At 40.0% G+C, this 19,664-nt stretch overlaps 1 protein-coding gene across 5 annotated transcripts in view; it reads right to left on the bottom strand.

Moving 5' to 3' along the window:
* The window catches only part of LOC309493636 (complement C3-like), a 233,196-nt gene that overhangs the window by 38,991 nt on the left and 174,541 nt on the right, over positions 1-19,664 (bottom strand). Inside the window, exons 25-31 of one of the 5 annotated variants that reach the window (XM_082162790.1) lie at positions 19,409-19,454; positions 18,992-19,082; positions 18,769-18,858; positions 18,092-18,197; positions 16,495-16,584; positions 16,192-16,278; positions 15,543-15,626 (exon numbers count right to left, since the gene is read on the bottom strand). The exons of 3 other annotated variants lie outside the window; for them this stretch is intronic. In XM_082162790.1, the coding sequence (XP_082018916.1) occupies positions 15,543-15,626; positions 16,192-16,278; positions 16,495-16,584; positions 18,092-18,197; positions 18,769-18,858; positions 18,992-19,082; positions 19,409-19,454 (594 nt within the window). The remainder of the gene's footprint in view (positions 1-15,542; positions 15,627-16,191; positions 16,279-16,494; positions 16,585-18,091; positions 18,198-18,768; positions 18,859-18,991; positions 19,083-19,408; positions 19,455-19,664) is intronic. One more of the 5 variants, XM_082162786.1, reaches the window with a different exon arrangement.

Below are 19,664 nucleotides of genomic sequence, written 5' to 3'. Positions count from 1 at the left end.
TTAACACTCCTGGGAGTGTATGAGTCCACACTCAAGAGTGTTTAAGTTAATTAGATAATTAAGTGATTAATTTAGTGATGATTGAACATTATTGAAGACACCTGATGTTAACAAGCAGAATCACTGAAGGAGAAAATCTCAAATTGTAAGTTACCATTATGACGATCAATGGTTGCTTTAGTTGGACTCTTGACCCATATATTATTAACTTTAGATTTTGTTTGGCTGCTGTATCTGAGTTATAACTGCCAGTTGAACAAAGAAAAAAAAGTGATCTGATGGTGTTGGTTATGTTATGACAATCATCGTTTGAACTTGATCACTGAACTCATTAAAATCCTTCTTTCTGACTTCGATTTATGTTGTTGGTTACAGCATAACTGTGAATCTGCATAAATGCCCAGCATTTTTGATATAATATAAAGGATTTCTTAAAAGTTGTTTATTAAAAAAATCATTCTTTTAGGCACACACAGATGTCAAGATTCAGTCTATGCATCTCAACAATGGTGAGGAGCAGAATATTCAATTAGGAAAAGTAAATTACATAGACAATTCAGATCATAATTTATTCATACCGCAATGCATGATGGGAGCCATTAATGAGTTGTGATTGGTGGCAGCCACTGCAACATGCTTTATTATTGTCACCATTGTTGAGATTCACAGGCTGATTATTGATGTCTGTGTTTTAAATGAATTTATCAGGATGTCTTTTGATCAGAACAATGTTTATTAAATGTTTTGAATTATAAGTAAAGTACTGATAATCATAGGCTGAAGAATCACAAAACTGCTGCTAACAAGTTAAACCAAACTATCTCAATAAGTTTCCTTTTTCAGATCATAGCATGCTTATGTCAAAACATAACCAACACTATAAGATAACATTTTACTTTGTTCATTTAACTGTTATAAATCAATAACAGCAGACAAACAACAGTAAATATTAAAGTAAACATATAATGGTCTCGAGCCCAACTAAAGCAAACACCCATCGCCTTAATGGTAACTTACAATTTGTGATTTTCTCCTTCAGTGATTCTGCTTGTTAACATCAGGTGTCTTCAATAATGCTCAATCATCACTCAATTAATCACTTAATTATCTCATCAGCCCTAAATGCCGCTCCATCTGAAAGCAGGTGATGGTGATTTACTACTAATCAAGGAACCAGCTTTACTGACGAGATGCGCATAACAATATCGCGATTTAAATCGCCCAGCCCTATTTCATATGATGCACTCAGAATGCATTGCAGCATGAAGCATGTCACCATTGTTGAGATTCATATGCTGATTCTTGATGTCTGTGTGCAAATAGAACTTTCAGTAGTTCAACATGTGTAAATGGGGTTTTAAAAATCATTTGATGTTCTGATTAAACTGTACTGGATCTCTTGCTGTAGAATCACAACAATAAAACAAAATGAATGACATACTACCTGTATAGACCTCACACATAACATCAGTGAGTTAAGCCACTATATGACGATGACTATATTCTTATCATCAATCAGCTTACAGTATCTGATTATATTTTCTCTTGCTGTTCTCGCACACACACTGATCGCCACAATGGTAACATCAAATCAAACTATTACTTTCAAATAAGTAATCAACATCTAAACCTCTTCTTAATTCTTTTCTGTAGATGTCTGACATAAATAAAGTCAGTCTGGTTACTAATAAGTGAAGCTGGTAATGCTGTTTGTGGAGTTGTTTAATCAGATCTTGAGAGATGTAATGTATTTTATCTTCAGTTGATTTCATCCAAGGCAGTGGCTGGAAGTAGTTCTTGTGTTTCTCTTTCCTTCAGTGATTCTGCTTGTTAACAGCAGGTGTTCATCAATAATGCACTATCATTATTCAATCACTTAATTATCTCATTACCTCCAACACTGATTCAGTGTAACATTAAACAGCCTGTACTGTGCACACTAGGCAGTGTTCATTTCATCTGGGCAAACCCATGTGGGGCCTACATGGAAACCGAGGACAAAACTGGCTGGGTCCCAGTTAGATAGCCCAGGTCAAACCCATTTGGGCCCCACATGGCTGTGCTGGCTGGGTAAGTGACACAAATTGTAATTGACTTAAGCTAACTAGCTAGCGCTAGCTCGCTAGCCAAAGATAATCATACAAGTTTGCAAAAATAACAGCAGCAGCCCAACTCAACTCACTCTGCCACCCTTGTGACTAGGGGTGTAACGGTTCGGTTCGATACGTACGTCATACTGCCCTGCAATATGTGCAATGCCAGTCACAAAAAGTTACATTTTGACTGAATACTGCAGATGTTCATTCACTTTTTTTGTATAAGCTGTTTTTGATTGTGGTATACAGCAAACATTTCAAGTTATAACTCTTTATTATTTAGTTGTGTATAAGAGTGGCTTTGTATGTTACTAATTATTCAGAATATGCATAAGTCCACAAGCATTATGTTTGTATGAGAGCTGCTGGTACATAATTCTATATTTTTGAACGAAAACTGTTTGTGATTTTGCTACAGCAAAATGTTTTGTTTTTTTTTGTCTGAAGGATTATATTGCTCATTGGAAATAACAAGAGGATGTTGGTTAGAAGTCTATTATTAAATGCTAGAAATTCAGAATATGCTGAAGTTTGTATTAATTTACTACAAGTACACTGCTAGTACAGGCACACATTTATTTTCCTGTTGGTTCTTTGCAATGTTGGGACAAATGCTGGCAAACCTTACAGTTGACTTGCCAAATCACTTCCATTTGTTTTATTAATAAAATTAATATAGGAAGTATTGGAAGTAAGTTTGTTATGGGTCATCATAAATACTTTGCTTTAAAAGTACCAAGTAGAAAAAAAAAAAGAAAAAAAATCGTTAATAATCGATAATCGTTACCCTCTGAATCGTAATCGAATCGAATCGTGAGGTGCCTAGAGATTCCCACCCATCAATTGTCGACGAGAAGAGCAACCGGAGAATTCTTCACAACGATCACAGATGCAATTCCACCCCCAAACAATTAACAATAATTTACTGTTTATAAGCGACGACATGATTATGAAACTTAAATTCTTTCTGGTAGAATTCAGAAAGAAGTGCATTGTGTCCTTTATGCACAGTATAAATAAATAAAAAAATCATTAAGAACTTTACTGGCTCATAATTTTTTATTAGAGCGTTTGAAAAAGGAATGACTGCCGAAATGTATTTGCACCGTACTGAATAAATTATTTTGTGTGCTTGAATGTACCCTGTATTTGGCCCCTGAATGTAACATGTGGCCCCTTAATGGCCCGTTACAGAAAAATCCCAGAACCGCCACTGCCCATCATGCACTGCAACATGAAGCAGTTGTTTGATTGTCACCATTGTTGAGATTCATATGTAGATTCTTGATGTCTGTGTGTGATTTTAAATCCTTCAGATTATTAAAGTATTGATGAAATTAACTACTGTAGTGAAAAATTAATAAAGCATTTGTATAATCAGTTTGTAATGCTGGGTGAGATCAGTGAATCAGGTCACTAGTAAGTTCATCATCGAAACATAACCAGGGCTGCATTTCCCAAAAGGATCTTAAGCCTAACTTAATCGTAGATCAATTGCAACAAATTGTCAAGGAACACGTTCTGGAATTAGGACCCAAGTGCAATTCAGGAAAAACAGTTCTTTAATGGAAATAAAGCAAGCTGCGTTGAGTTGACAAACAGAAAGTCTCTTGTTGCAGATAATCAGATGAACAGAAAAAGTCTCTTTATAATCAAACTGAGGAAAGGTTCCCGCAAAGGTACTCAGCATACAGCAGCAGCGAATCAATACAGGGCTCGGGGTCCATCTCTCGTCGTCAGATGCAGAGAAGCTGGGCAGAGAAAAGCTTCAGCATTAAACAGCACAGGCAGCGTGTAGCTTCCAGACACACATGAACAAGAACTAGACTAGACAAGACAAGACAAGAACTCGAGCAGGTAAGCTCCGTAACGTTCGTTATCATTGGCAATAATCTGGCAGAGGAAAGGGGGAAAAAGGGGTACTAGAAGAAGGAACGCTAATTAGAAGAAAGTAGTAGCAGGTGAGAAGATAGATAGAGTAATGAGAAGAATGATGGAAAACAGCTGGCGGAGAATGAATGAGCGTAATAGTAAGTGGGTGTGTCCGGGCGAGGTGTGTGAGAATGAAGGGAGAACGTGTGTGTGAGTGGTGGGTGTGTCAGTGTAATGATGAATGAATCAAGGAAAGCCACAAGGGGGAGACAGAGACAGGAGAGAATACCGGGATCATGACAGTACCCCCTCCTCAACGAGCGACTCCTGGCCCTCCAGAGGGTTGAGACTGGCGAGTGCGGTAGAAGTCCTCAATAAGCGAGCGGTCCAAGACGTTCCGGGAAGGGATCCAGCTCCTCTCCTCAGGCCCGTATCCCTCCCAGTCGACAAGGTACTGGTGACCACGACCCCACGGACGGACATCAAGCAATTTACGTACGCGATAAACAGGACCCCCATCAACGTGAATAGGAGGGGAAACTTGACGAGGGGGGGCACGGACGACGGGCTTGACGCACGAGACATGAAACACTGGATGGATGTGCCGGAGGTTAGGAGGCAATCTAAGTTTTACCGCGACAGGACTGATGATCTTGGAGATGGAATATGGCCCAATGAATTTAGGGGCCAATTTGCGGGAAGCAGATCGTAAGGGAAGGTTAAGAGTGGAGAGCCATACCTTTTGACCGCATATGTATCTCGGACTCTTAATACGACGACGATTAGCAGCACGACGAGTGAGAGAACGAGAATGACATAGGGCAGACCTCACCTTTCTCCAGGTTTTCTTACAACGCTGAATAAACGCCTTGACGGACGGGACATTGGTTTCTGTCTCTTGAGATGGAAATAGAGGCGGTTGGTACCCGAGACAGCTGTGAAAAGGAGATAAGCCGGTGGCGGAGGACGGAGAAGAATTGTAAGCATACTCGGCCCATGGGAGTTGATCAGCCCACGAGGAGGGGTTACGGAACGCGAGACTGCGGAGAATACGACCAATAACCTGATTTGCGCGCTCGGCCTGACCGTTGGTCTGCGGGTGAAAACCAGAAGACAGACTGGGTGACGCAGACTGGGCGATCTGGCGGCAAAACTCCTTCCAGAACAATGACGCAAATTGAGGTCCGCGATCGGACACAACATCCGAGGGAAGTCCGTGAATTTTGAAAATATGATTCACGACAGTTTGAGCGGTCTCCTTAGCGGAAGGGAGCTTGGGAAGTGGAATGAAGTGAGCGGCTTTAGAAAAGCGATCTATGACGGTGAGAATTACAGTGTTGCCTTTGGAGACCGGTAGTCCAGTAATGAAGTCGAGCGCGATATGTGACCACGGGCGAGAGGGAATGGGTAAGGGTCTGAGCAGACCAGCCGGTGGTAAATTACTAGATTTGGTCTGAGCACAAATAGAACAGGCGGCTACAAATCGACGGATATCGCGCTCGCGGGTGGGCCACCAGAATTTCTGACGGATGACTGCAATGGTACCCCTGACTCCAGGATGGGCGAACAGCTTGGAGGAGTGACCCCATTGCATGACAGCTAAGCGAGTGGAGACAGGAACAAAGAGTAGGTTTCGCGGACATTGGCGAGGAATGACAACCCGAGAAAGCGCTCGTTTAACTATACGTTCGATTCCCCAGATGGAGGAGCCAACGATACAACCTTGAGGGAGGATCTCTTCCCTAACAGGGGTTCCCTCGGGGGAATTGAATTGACGCGAGAGGGCGTCGGGCTTAAGGTTCTTAGAGCCAGGGCGATACGAAATGGAAAAATTAAAACGATCAAAGAATAGGGACCAGCGAGCCTGACGAGCATTAAGTCGCTTAGCAGACCGAATGTACTCAAGGTTTTTATGATCGATCCAGACAATTAAAGGGACAGGGGAGCCCTCGAGCCAATGACGCCATTCCCCCAAGGCCAATCGGATGGCCAAAAGCTCTCGATTACCGACGTCATAGTTTCGCTCGGACGGAGAGAGACGGTGGGAATAGAAAGCGCACGGGTGAATCTTATCATCAGAGGATGAACGTTGTGAAAGAATGGCTCCAACGCCCACCTCTGATGCGTCAACCTCCACGATGAATTGCTTGGAGGGATTGGGGGTCACAAGAATGGGAGCTGACGTAAACAAGGATTTTAAACGATCAAAAGCGGACTGGGCTGAGTGCGACCATTCAAAACGTGACTTGACTGACGTGAGCGCGGTAAGGGGGGCGGCGACCTGGCTGAAGTTGCGGATAAATCTCCGATAAAAATTCGCAAAACCCAGAAAACGCTGTAGAGAGACTCGGGAGTCGGGAACCGGCCAATCGGTGACAGCCCGGACCTTAGCGAGGTCCATGCTGACCCCGTCAGCGGAAATGACCGAACCTAAAAACGTAACAGACTGGGCATGAAAGGTACACTTCTCGGCTTTTATGAAAAGACGATTCTCCAACAACCGTTGGAGTACACGGCGTACGTGCTGTACGTGAACCTGGAGAGACGGGGAGAAAATCAATATGTCATCTAGATAGAAAAAAACAAAAATGTTTCACATATCTCTCAAAACGTCGTTGACCAGGGCTTGAAAAACCGAGGGGGCGTTGACGAGGCCGAACGGAAGAACCTTATATTCAAAGTGCCAGAGGGGAGTATTAAACGCGGTCTTCCATTCATCCCCTTCTCTTATACGCACCAAATGATACGCGTTTCGCAGATCTAGTTTCGTGAAAACCTTTGCGCCCTGAAGGATCTCGAACGCCGATGACATAAGGGGAAGAGGGTAGCGGTTCTTGACCGTTATGTCATTGAGCCCACGATAATCTATACAAGGGCGCAAAGAGCCGTCTTTCTTTTTCACGAAAAAAAACCCTGCGCCAGCGGGGGAGGAGGACGGAACGATAGTTCCCGCAGCGAGGGACTCGGAGAGATATTTCTCCAGGGCTTCGCGCTCAGGTGCGGACAAAGAAAAGAGTCTGCCCCGCGGCGGGGTCGTGCCAGGGAGGAGGTCGATACAACAGTCATACGGGCGATGAGGAGGAAGAGAAGCGGCACGAGAGCGACTAAAGACCGCCCGCAAATCGAGGTACTCCTCCGGGACTCCAGACAGATCACCAGGATCCTCCTGAAACACAGAAGCAGAAGAGACAGGGGGAACAGCAGACACTAAACACTTGACATGACAAGATACTTTCCACGAGAGAATGGACCCCTTGCCCCAGTCAATATGTGGATTGTGTTCCACAAGCCAGGGATGGCCCAAAACAACGGGAGTGTAAGGCGAATGAAAAATAAAAAAGGTAATAGTCTCTCTGTGATTTCCTGAAACCGTGAGACTCACCGGAATAGTAGTGCGGCTGACTCTTTCAAGCTCACTACCGTCAAGGGCAAAAACAGGCGTACAGTCATTCAAACTAACTAAAGGAATGCCCTGTTCAAGGGCCCAGGTCTCATCCAAAAAACTTGCCTCCGCTCCCGAGTCGATGAGGGCTTGACAGGTTACTGAGGATCCCGACCATTGGAGAGTGGCAGGGAAGGTAGTGCGTGAACTTGGCGGAGGGACAAAAGCAGTAGTGCTCGCCAGCAGCCCTCTCCTCACTGACGAGCGTTGGCTTTTAACTTGCACGACGCAGCGAAATGACCGGCAGATCCGCAGTAAAGGCAGAGCCGGTTAATGATGCGTCGCTCTCGTTCAGCAGCAGTGATGCGTATTCCTCCCAATTGCATGGGTTCGGGAGCCGAACTAACAGGAGGAGCGTTAGGAGAAACTGAGGGTGAGGCGAGCAGAGCCTTCTCCATGCCGCGTGCTCGACGCCGAAGCTCGAAACGTTTATCTATGCGGATGGCTTGGTCAATAAGAGAATCAAGATGGGTCGGCATCTCACGGGAAAGGATCTCGTCCTTGATGTCTGTGTTGAGCCCTTCGATGAATCGAGCAATGAGCGCAGGCTCATTCCATCCGCATGTTGTGGCGAGCGTACGAAACTCTATGGAAAAATCTGGAACTGACCGTTTACCTTGACGGAGGGATGAGAGCAAACGAGAGGCTTCTACGCCATGTGAAGAACGATCAAAAACTCGAGTCATCTCCTCCTTGAACATCGAATAACAGCTGGTGCAATCGGAGTCGGCGTTCCAGACCGCCGTTCCCCATTCTCGAGCCCTCCCGATGAGAAGTGAAACAACGTAGGCGATACGGGTGCGGTCCAGCGAGTAGGTGAGCGGCTGTAAGACGAAAACCACTTCGCACTGGGTAAGGAATGAACGGCATTCTGAAGGGTCGCCGGAGTAGCAAGGCGGATTGTTAATTCTGGGTTCTTGGGTTCCAGGGAAACGAGGATGAGGCTCCGAGCGAAGACCGTGAACCTGCTCCGAGAGATCCGACAGCTGACTCGCCAAGGATTCGACTGCTCGACGGGTAGTGGTCAGCTCGTCCTGTTGGTGGCCCAGCATGGCTCCCTGGAATTCCACCGCGGACTGGAAGGAGTGATCGGTTGCTGGGTCCATCTGCGGCCAGATTATTCTGTCAAGGAACACGTTCTGGAATTAGGACCCAAGTGCAATTCAGGAAAAACAGTTCTTTAATGGAAATAAAGCAAGCTGCGTTGAGTTGACAAACAGAAAGTCTCTTGTTGCAGATAATCAGATGAACAGAAAAAGTCTCTTTATAATCAAACTGAGGAAAGGTTCCCGCAAAGGTACTCAGCATACAGCAGCAGCGAATCAATACAGGGCTCGGGGTCCGTCTCTCGTCGTCAGATGCAGAGAAGCTGGGCAGAGAAAAGCTTCAGCATTAAACAGCACAGGCAGCGTGTAGCTTCCAGACACACATGAACAAGAACTAGACTAGACAAGACAAGACAAGAACTCGAGCAGGTAAGCTCCGTAACGTTCGTTATCATTGGCAATAATCTGGCAGAGGAAAGGGGGAAAAAGGGGTACTAGAAGAAGGAACGCTAATTAAGTCAAGTCAAGTCAAGTTTATTTGTATAGCGCTTTTCACAATACAGATTGTATCAAAGCAGCTTCACAGTATTAAATTAAAACAATACAACAAAGTTTGTTTCAAGAGGAATTTATTGATTGATAAAATTAAATTAAATATCCCCAAAATATACTAATTAGAAGAAGGTAGTAGCAGGTGAGAAGATAGATAGAGTAATGAGAAGAATGATGGAAAACAGCTGGCGGAGAATGAATGAGCGTAATAGTAAGTGGGTGTGTCCGGGCGAGGTGTGTGAGAATGAAGGGAGAGTGTGTGTGTGAGTGGTGGGTGTGTCAGTGTAATGATGAATGAATCAAGGAAAGCCACAAGGGGGAGACAGAGACAGGAGAGAATACCGGGATCATGACACAAATGGTCTGTACGATCAAATTAGGCTTACGATACTTTCGAGAAACACAGCCCAGATCATAGTTTCTCTTACCACAACAAATGTGCTTTATAAACACAGAGTTGAAGCAGACAGAGAAAAACTAATGTTAAAAAGGAGCCCAACTAAAGTAAACACTGATCACCATAATGGTGACATGTAACGAAACATTCCATAAAAATTACCATCTAAACTTCTGTTAAATCTAAATAAGAACGTGTGTAGATGTATGACAGAAATAAAGTCAAACTGGTAAAATAAAAAGTGCTATTATGTGTAATGGCTCGAAGTCAGTTGTAGTTCTTGTTTCTCTTTTTTCTGTTCTTGTTGTTTCTCTTTCCTTCAATGATTCTGCTGATTAACATCAGGTATCTTCAATAATGCTCAATCATCACTTAATTAATCACTTAATTATCTCATTAACTTCAACACTGCTTCAGTGTTAATTTTAACTCTGTAGTGTGGACACATATGTACACTGAGGAGTGTTAATTTAACACTAGGGATTTTGCTGTGTACCCAGCATGCATTGCAGCATGAAGCTTTTGATCGTCACCATTCTTGAGATTCATTCGCTGATTCTTGATGTCTCTTTGTGTCTGAAGAATACAGTTGATGAAATGTGTCTTATTATGCATTCAAAACTCTTTACAAATGATTATGACATACCTGGATCTCATTCTGTATAATCACAGGGCTATTATAATCAAAAATATAAAACTTAATAACACCTCTCAAACACTGGATACTAAGTTTAGATGATGATTATGTTGTTATCAGAGGTGTAGTGGTAAAAAAAAGAGGTGGGTAAACTATAAATTCTGGTGGACCACGACATGGTCACCCGGTAAGGTGGGCCACTGCCTACCGGTGTATGTGTATCCTGATGACATCGCTATAGGCTATCATTTGATGGTACTACCAAGGGTATCACTGGTTCTTCTCTCATCATAGGTCACACAAAAAACACAAACTATTCAATTCATACATTAATCTAAGTTCTTGTTAAAGAGACTCAAGAAGGAATAATATGGTTGAAATCTATAAAGTTTACTAAATGACAAAACAGAGAGAGCAAAAATATTAATGAGAGATAGAGAGGGAAGGCTTATATCCAGGGCTTCCAATGCAATGCACTTGTACAATGATTAGAGATTTGGGATTATTTTCATAGTCGATTAATCTGTTGAATATTTTCTCGATTAATCGATTAGTTGTTTGGTCTATAATATGTCAGAAAAATTGGATCAGTGTTTCCCTGTAGAGGGAAAAGTCTTTAACCTGGTGCAGGCTTGATTCCCTCTGAATCTCTTGTACAGTTGGGTTTCCTACATTAAACCAGCTGCCTGTAAAGAATAAAAAAAAATTAAAAAAAGTGTGTGTGTGTCGGTGCGCTGCGCTCTCTGCTCAATGTTCCACTCTGTGTTTGCGCTGCGTGTTATGCTCTGTCGTTAACGGCCCAAATGCTCGAATCATGTACCGATCACACACTGGAAAAGCAAAGTCCGCTCAAATAACGTGAAATTTAGAGGTGGATAAACGCACTTTGGACGTGGGTAAAAGCTATTTCCGAATTTTGGGAGGTGCGCAAACGGCGTTTACGTGTGTTTAGCCTCCACTACATCCCTGATTGTTATCATCAATAACAAACCAACATCACCTGAATGCGTTGTCTTTTGGCTTTTCCTGCCATAACAAATGTGTCTTACAATCACAGGTACAGCAGCCAGAGAAAATATGTGTCTAAAAGTCAAGGGTCACAAACTAAAGCAAACTCTCCATGACGAAATAATAGAACATCAACATCTAAACCTCTATTAATTCACAATAAGAATTTATGTAGACGTCTGACAGAAATAAAGTCAGTCTGGTTAGTAATAAGTGAAGCTGGTAATGCTGTTTGTGGAGTTGTTTAATCCTCCTCTGCTGAGATCTTCACAGATTTAATGTCTTCTTTTCTCTTCAGTTGATTTCATCTGAGGCTGTGGCTGAAGCACTGCTACTGTACTTGGGTGGAGTGATTTACTCGCAGCACCTGAGAAGCCCGTGGTGAGGAGCAGAGAGTTCGCTCAGAGTTGGAGTAAATCACTCCGCAGAAGTAGCAGTGCTTCGCCTTCTGAGAATATAGTTCCCAGTATGTATACGGTTAGAAGATGGTTGTATCTCATGTGACCTTGTTATTCGTACACGCTGTGACTATACAAATCACAACATGTAAATAGGAAAATGTTGGCGTTATTTTGTCACTTATTGGGAACAGTATGCTAGCTGGAGCCGTTTACCTCCAGTCTTTGTGCTAAGCTAGGCTAGCGGTGGGTGCGTCAGACAGAGTTACGGCACGCACGGAGATGAGAAGGGTATGTATGGACTTATCTAACTCTGGGGGATATGGTGAATAAGCTAAAGTCCCAAAAAGTCGGCGTGTTCCTTTAAACTGTTTTAATTCTGTTTTAGATTTCTTGTACAATACTTTGGTTTCAACATCTGTTGTTTTAAAATGTGCTTTATAAATCAATAAACCAGACTAAACTTTGTAGTCAGTTGTGCCTCTTAAGACAGTACTCCTGAGTGCGCTCACCTCCGTCAAGAGATTTTCGGTCAGCTAAATGTGCCTGGAATTCAGGCCGTTGTGGTGAAGAGATGAGTCCCAGCGAATGAGTCCCAGCTTAGGACCCAAGCAATCCGATTGGTTCAAAGCACGTTTTGTGGGTAATCGCTTAAGTGTCTGGTTACAAATCAGATATCACTTTATTATATTGTGAACATATTTGAACTACGTTATAACGACCATTAACGTCTTTTAACTTATATGTTTCATATACTAGTATAACCGAAGCTATAGATTGTGAAATTAAACATTTCTCGTTCTTAGTGTTTTTTTAGTTAGCTTAACATACAGCATCTACGATATGTTTCGATAAAAAACTTTGATAACAAATATCAATACTTAACCATAATTCTTAAAACATTCTTGAGAAATTTAAAGTAATCAGTTTCCTCAAGTTTTCTAAGTACACTCAACTAATTACATTTTACAATGCATATATTCACATATTTTTCAATATATGAAAAGCGGCAATTTCTTAATTATTCAATATATTTGAATATATTAATGCAATCTATTATTTCATATATTTTTGAACATATTTAAGCCATTTAATATATATGGAAACATATGTTCTTTCGGTAAGGGTATGGGTTATTATTTGGTTATGATTGTGCCAGTGGCTCATGTCTGTAGTCCAGATCTGGGTCATCATGCGTTTCTGTATGTGGGCTGAGAGAAACTGGCCTGACAACAATTTCTATCTGCATTGACGATTGTGAAGCACTTTTGTCCAACTTAAATTTCTGAATGTATCTCTCTTTCCTTCTCTCTGTACAACCGAGGGAAACAAGAAAAACTCAATACGTTATATGATCAAAATGCCCCTTCTGTGTGATGTGTGTTATTTTCCTTTTCTAAACCAGTTTCCAGACCTGAACATCTCCACACAGCAGTGCTTGTGAGGTTTTGCTTCTTGAGTGTTCTAGAAAGGAGTAATTTACTCATTGCTATACAGATGTGAGACATCACTGCATCCCAATACATCTTCAATATCTTTTATTGTCCACATCAACTCCCGTCAGAAAGCGAATGTCAGGAATAATCATCTGGACCTTTTAAATTTCAGTGATTCTGCTTGTTAACATCAGGTGTCTTCAGTAATGCTCAATCATCACTTAATTAATCACTTAATTATCTCATTAACTTTAACACTGCTTCAGTGTTACTTATAACACTCTGAGAGTGTGGACTCATATAAACACTGAGCAGTGTTAGGGCGTTTTTCCACTGGGTTCGTTTGCTGCGGTCCGAACCCGAGTGCGTTAGTTCCCGGCGCCCCCCGCAGCGTTGGTCTGGTTTCACACTCAATTAGTTGTATCGAACCCAGGTGCGTTTGCAGTGATCTTACGTCATCGCAAACGCAATCAAACAATGATATCGACAGTGATACGCATGCGCGGGATACTATACTTCCTGAACAAGCGCGCACCCGAGTCCGTGTTGCTTGCACATTAACGCGAACCGCACCACGGTTCGGGAGCAACCGAGCTCAGACCACCTCCTCCAGGTAGTCTCGGGTTCGGTACTCTAGTGCGCACCCGGGTCCGATGACAGCGTTCACATTAGCGATTTTTCATGCGAACCGTGCCCCGGTCCACACTAAACTGCCAGTGTGAAAGCGCCCTTAATTTAACACTGGGGATTTTGCTGAGATTCTCCTTTAAAGTATCTTATGATTATTAAAATGAGATACAGATTTAAAATATCATACAAAACTAATTATAATGTTGGATTTGTGATTCAGAATGGCAAAAGTAATTAGAATATTCTTGCAAGGCACTGTATATTACACCATGATTAATTAGTCAGAAGTCTAAAATGAACATTTTCAAATTTCGTTACCCTTTATTTTATTTTTTTAACATAATTACAAAGTATTTTAGCTCATATTTATTGAGAGTATGTAAGAGATGATGTTTAATTTCCTGTAATCAACAAATGTATAATTATGGAGCACATCCATGTCTCAGGAGGCTATCCTGGAGCGCAGAGATGCCGATGTACTGATCCCTGTATTGTGGAGTTTGACTTTCCTCTCTTGTCGACCAGTATTCAACCCAGGTGTGCTCTCCAAAGATGTAGTGCAGACTAAAACAACAGAATAAAATTACAGACTTAACTACACTGTATGCATTTACGAAGCACATGCATCCTTTCTATAAGGGTCAATGTACAATATGGATTTACACAGTGATAAAGGAAGAATTCTTTCTATTCGTCTTGTTTTTATACATTTTTGACAAACTTTTAATACACATTCTGTTTCACCTGAACAAAACATTTTAATAACAGATCAAAATATGTGATATAGAGATATTACTGTCTAATGGAGTCTTCTCTAATGGAGGTTTTTCTTGTCACAAATAGATTCCAGTATAATGCTTACATCATGCTGTCTTTGTTTTGGCAGGCAAAAGTTTTTCATATATTCGTATTTTACAAACAAAATAGCTTTTTTGTCTTAATTTCTAAGAATTATTGCCTTATAATCAGCATTTTCCCCCTTTAACGTTTTACCTGCATGCCACCTGGTAAATCTGAACATGCAATATATTAAAATAACAGAGCCTGCTTTATTTAAAAAAAGAATAAAAATGAAAAAAATTCTGATTTTTAATCAACACTTGGATGTGGGTTAGTTTCATTAAAAAAAAAGCAACATTTGAACAAAAATCTGATAAAATCACATTTTTGAAGACTTCGTCCAAATCGGATTCAGAATGATGATCAAAACACAGATGGAGTCGATCGAGTCCATTAACACCGCCAAAGCTTCACAGTCGTTTCCTCTTCATGGGTCGGCAGTTTTGATTTATATGCTGTTTAATGATCACGTTAAGCAATAAGTGCGTAAGCAATGCTTCTATCGCTTGTGTTTTGATCTGGAGATTCTGTACTCTTTCAGAAGATGCGTAATAGCGCTCCCTACCGTATAACAGTGAAAACATGCATTACCAGAAATTTTCTGAAAAATCTGTCAATGGCGGGGAAAGAGTTAATCACTGGACAGTTACACCACCTACATATTGTTGACTATAAACCCCACATAAACTCAAGTTCATCACAGATGATTTGTATTCAAATCATTTAGTATTTGTTTTTACTTTTTCCCCCCAAGTGTATTCAAGTCTATTTTATTTAAAACGCATTTTGACAAAAAAAAAAAAACTGTCCCATCATTGAGCCATGAACAACCTTGTAAAGACTTTAAATACATAAAGTTCAGGCAAATCCTGTAATTTACAGACACACAGTGGACACTTACGTTCCTCCGAGCCTTGGCAGGTCAGTGGATTGGCCTATGATGAGGTACGACTTGCCCTGTTCCAATTGTAAACTCTCTCTGCAACCGGGACGACCCAAAAACAGTCTGACTTTCCCCTCAACATCCTCATCAGTGCCTACAGGACAGAACAGTGTTTAGGACACACTTTCACTGCAATTCAAATTAGCCTCATGCTGAATATGTGTCAGAGAAAAAAACTGCATTGAACAAGAATCAGACACATTTGATATGCATTTAATGAGCATGGAGAGAATAATGAACCGTACCTTCTTTCAGCACCTGGTCCACCTTCAAGTGATAGATGTCAGAGTCCTGTGCCAGATCCATCTTATCCACTGAGACTTTATAAACTGTCAAACATAAGTGTAATATTGTTATTGGCATAATAACTGATTAGATTGGATTTCAGTGGCAGAAGTCAAACGTTCAAAAACTCCATGTGATCAGACCGCTCACTGACTGAATGATTCTGTTCTTGAGTTAAAAGCACAGTGGAAGGGAAGATTTACAGTGATTTAAAAGTGAAATTTGGGTTTGTTCCTCTCACAAAGCTTTCATTTGGCTTCAGGAGATATGGAAAACGTGCACAAGTCAAATTATCCATTTTTCAGTGTGTTTGTCATTTTTGGAGCTTAACAGACATGGTTGTGTCACTATGAAAAGTGAACATGTCACATCTGTGTTTTGCTTTTTTTGCATTTTGTCTGATTTATATTTTTGGTAGTGCTCTCGATTTTTGCTATCTTTTTTTCATTCAGTTGTTCACTATAAGAGCAGCGTGAAACTTTTTTCTTTTTGTGTTCAACTGAAAAACAGGTTCATAGAGGTTTAGAACAACATGGGTGTGTGTAAATAATGAATCTTGATTTATGAAAGTATGACAGTGAATTAACACAGAGAACTGAATGCATTTACCATAACTCATGCCAGATCCACAGGATTTATTCATACGTTCATACTCTTGTTCTTCTTTTATGTTTTTTTTCTGGTATGTGCAGTTTTCTGTGTTCAGAGAAGTTCGTGTTTATACACACATGTAAACTTGTAATCACACACATGCACACGAATTGTTTGTTTCCTCTTTTGTATACAAGAATAAAAAAATAAAAAAATCATAATTTAATATTTAAAATTACATTGCAGTAAACCAAAAAAATATATATACTACAACACTTCAGGATATGGTCACTTTATACTATTGTGTGTGTGTGATAATACCTTCTGCACACTGGCACATATCTCCCTTACACAGTCTGTATATAGCGCCATCTGCCCTTTCAGGGTGGTAGAACTTTGTACAGCGTGCATCTGAAACAAACACACACAGGTTTAATAAGTAAAGTTCAGTAAAGTGAAGCTGGTAATGCTATTTTGTGGAGTTGTTTAATCCTCCTCTGCTGAGATCTTCACAGATTTCATGTCTTCTGTGGCTGAAGTCAGTTGTAGTTCTTGTGTTTCTCTTTTTCTGTTCTTGTTAATCCTCTTTCCTTCAGTGATTCTGCTTGTTAACATCAGGTGTTCATCACTAATGCTCGATCATCAGTTAATTAATCACTGAATTATATCATTAACTTCAACATTTCTTCAGTGTTACTCCAACACTTGTGTGTCCAACACTACAGAGTGTTGATTTAAAACTGAAGATTTTGCAGTGAGGTTAAAAAAAAACAGGGTGAAGCGTAATTTAACGGTAATCAACTGTAAATTAATTTATGGCATAAAACTGTAGAAAAACAGCAATTTACTGGCAACCACTGCTGCCAGTAGATTACTGTAAAATCAAGGAAAAACTGTAATATACTGTAAAATGATTTAGTAAATAAATCAAATAATCAAATTTGGTTTCTCATGTCATGACCCCTTTTAGAGATATTATTTTCAGTGGACTCAAATGTAGAAAGAACACAGTACTATCAGTATAAATTAGTATAAAAACTGGTTTCATCGGTTTCCCAAATGATATGAGTTACCTTCCAAGGTATCTTTACGGTAACATACTGTTAGAAAGGAAAGCTGTAAATTAACGGTAAAGGGTTGTAAATAACTGTGCATTGCTGGCAACCACATCTGCCAGTAGATTACCTTGTTTGTAATATTATATAACACTTCTTCAGTCATTCATTACTAAGTCACAACTGCATTTCTGAGTGCTCCTTTGATTATATGTTCCATGGTTTTGGCCCTGTTGAGTGTTTTTGCCTATAATCTTGAATAACCCCTGAGTTCCTTGTTGTTTGGGGTGGCTCTAAGGAAATGTTGCTATATGGCAACGCTGTACCACAATGGAAAATGGTCAAAAAGGTAGTTTTTCTATAAAATTATGATTTTCTTTGCTATTTAAATGCATATTTCTTTTGGAAATTGATAGATTTATATACTTGGAACTCAAACCAAATCACATTCAATCACAATCACATTGTTGATGCTACTATCTATAAAAAATCCCAATCAGGAAATACATTACTGCAATTCCACTGTGGTAGAGCGTTGCCATATGGAAACATTGATATTCTCTCAATTTACTGTAAAACTATGTTAGACTAAGTTGATTTGTGAATACAAATATATAATTAACTTTAGATGGTAAAAAAAAAAAATCCCCCTTGAGAAGAGATGTTTGGAAATGAGGTTAATAGAGCAATTTCTGGAGCAGTTCAACAGTCTTCAGTGTGAGTGACAGTGGAGAGAAGAGTTTTGGAGGAACATTTAAATGTTAATACTTAATGGCACTGAATTAACATGTTAATTTAAGAAGCTTCAGTTTAATTGTTTTATAGATAAATAAATAGTGTGTGTACATGCAGCAATAGCTCACCTGGTGAGTAATATTCATATATTGTGACGGCAGCAGGTTGAAGCAGACCCACATTAAACATCTTGTGCATTCTGAAGGAAAGTCTTTGTGTCTCTTTATGAGAAACCTAATGAGACAAAAAAAAATAAAAGCAAATTTACATGATATTAAATATCAAATTGTACAATGGAAACTGCCCACATTCACATTTGCACAAGCGACAACTAATAACTAAAAACTAATAATGTGGGTCAAATTTGAAGAAAAGAAATTAGTCAAAATGTTTAATTATATTTGCATTTGAATTGTGATTTGTGTTTCTTTCTTGCATTCATTTAACAATGTACAGCTGCAATTACACTGCAAAGACAGTATTCTATTTTTCACAGCTGATAGAAAAAATATACATGTAAACATTATAATTTAGATCTATATATTCAATTTGCACTTTCTCTTCTGCTTAAAGTATCATGTGAATATGATTCTGATAAGCAGTCCAAAGTTATGTATATGATAAGTAATGTACCAAAGTTACGTGGAAGCACAAGGCGTTACAGTTAATGAGCATCTTGGAACGTCTGTCAGCCAATCCGAATCAAGAATTCAACAATACTGTGATATTAAGCAAAACTCATGGTTTCCCAATTAAAAGAAAAAAAATCTGTTTTTGACATCATCGGGCAACAGAAGTTGTTTACCTTATCTAAGTAGAGGATGAGGGATCCTCGCTCTGACAGCACTTTATTCTTTTCATATTTCTGAATGTATCTCTCCTTCCCCGTGGACAACTGAGGGCAAGAAAATGAGAATAAAACTAAACACATGTTTTATGGCCAATCTGCAGATATGTGTTAGATTCCTCTACATAGAAGAGTAATCTACACATCTGCAGATTGCTGCATCAGTTTATCATCATAATACCTCTTTGAGATCATTTTCTTCAACATCAAATCCCATCGGAATGCCAATGTCCAGAATAGTCATAGTGGCATCGGTTGTATCATTTTTGTAGCTGTAAAGATGGAGATAAAGTGCAGATTTTATTAACAGGTTTCGTAAGTCTTCAGTTTTCCTCCATCAACTGATTCTGCGTTTAAGGCTGCTTTCACACTAGAGCTTTATATGCAAACCTGAGTCCGATTGATGTCAGATTTCTTGAGTCTCCCCTAAAATCATTATCTAACTGTCCCTGGTACTCGTGTTCATGAAGCAAACATACAGCGAATGTGGGACAGTAAACAAACCAAGTGTGAAAACAGCCTAAATAAGCACATGCTGATTAATTACAAATTAAATGGTTTATTGACATAAAAATGAAAGAGGTGTTTGTTCACATACAAGAAATCCATAATGAAGTTGTAACTTTCAATGGCTCCTTTTTTTGCTAAAGGGAAACAAAAGTTTTTGGTGGTTTTAGTTCAAGTAAAGTCTTCCCTTTCTAAAGGGAATATACAAATAAAATTCATTAAAATGAAGATTTAATACATAAAGGTATTTGGGAAAATACAAGTTAACTAGTTAACCCTGGGTCAGTCTAGCCCCTTGGTAAACATAATCCTGTGTTATCATGTCTAATGTTTCATGATCCATGAAG

This window comes from Leuciscus leuciscus (genome assembly GCF_965113295.1).
Source record: "Leuciscus leuciscus genome assembly, chromosome: 3".
Lineage (NCBI taxonomy): Eukaryota > Metazoa > Chordata > Actinopteri > Cypriniformes > Leuciscidae > Leuciscus > Leuciscus leuciscus.
The sequence above is the reverse complement of the archived record's forward strand: the minus strand, read 5'-3'. Positions and strand labels throughout refer to the sequence as shown.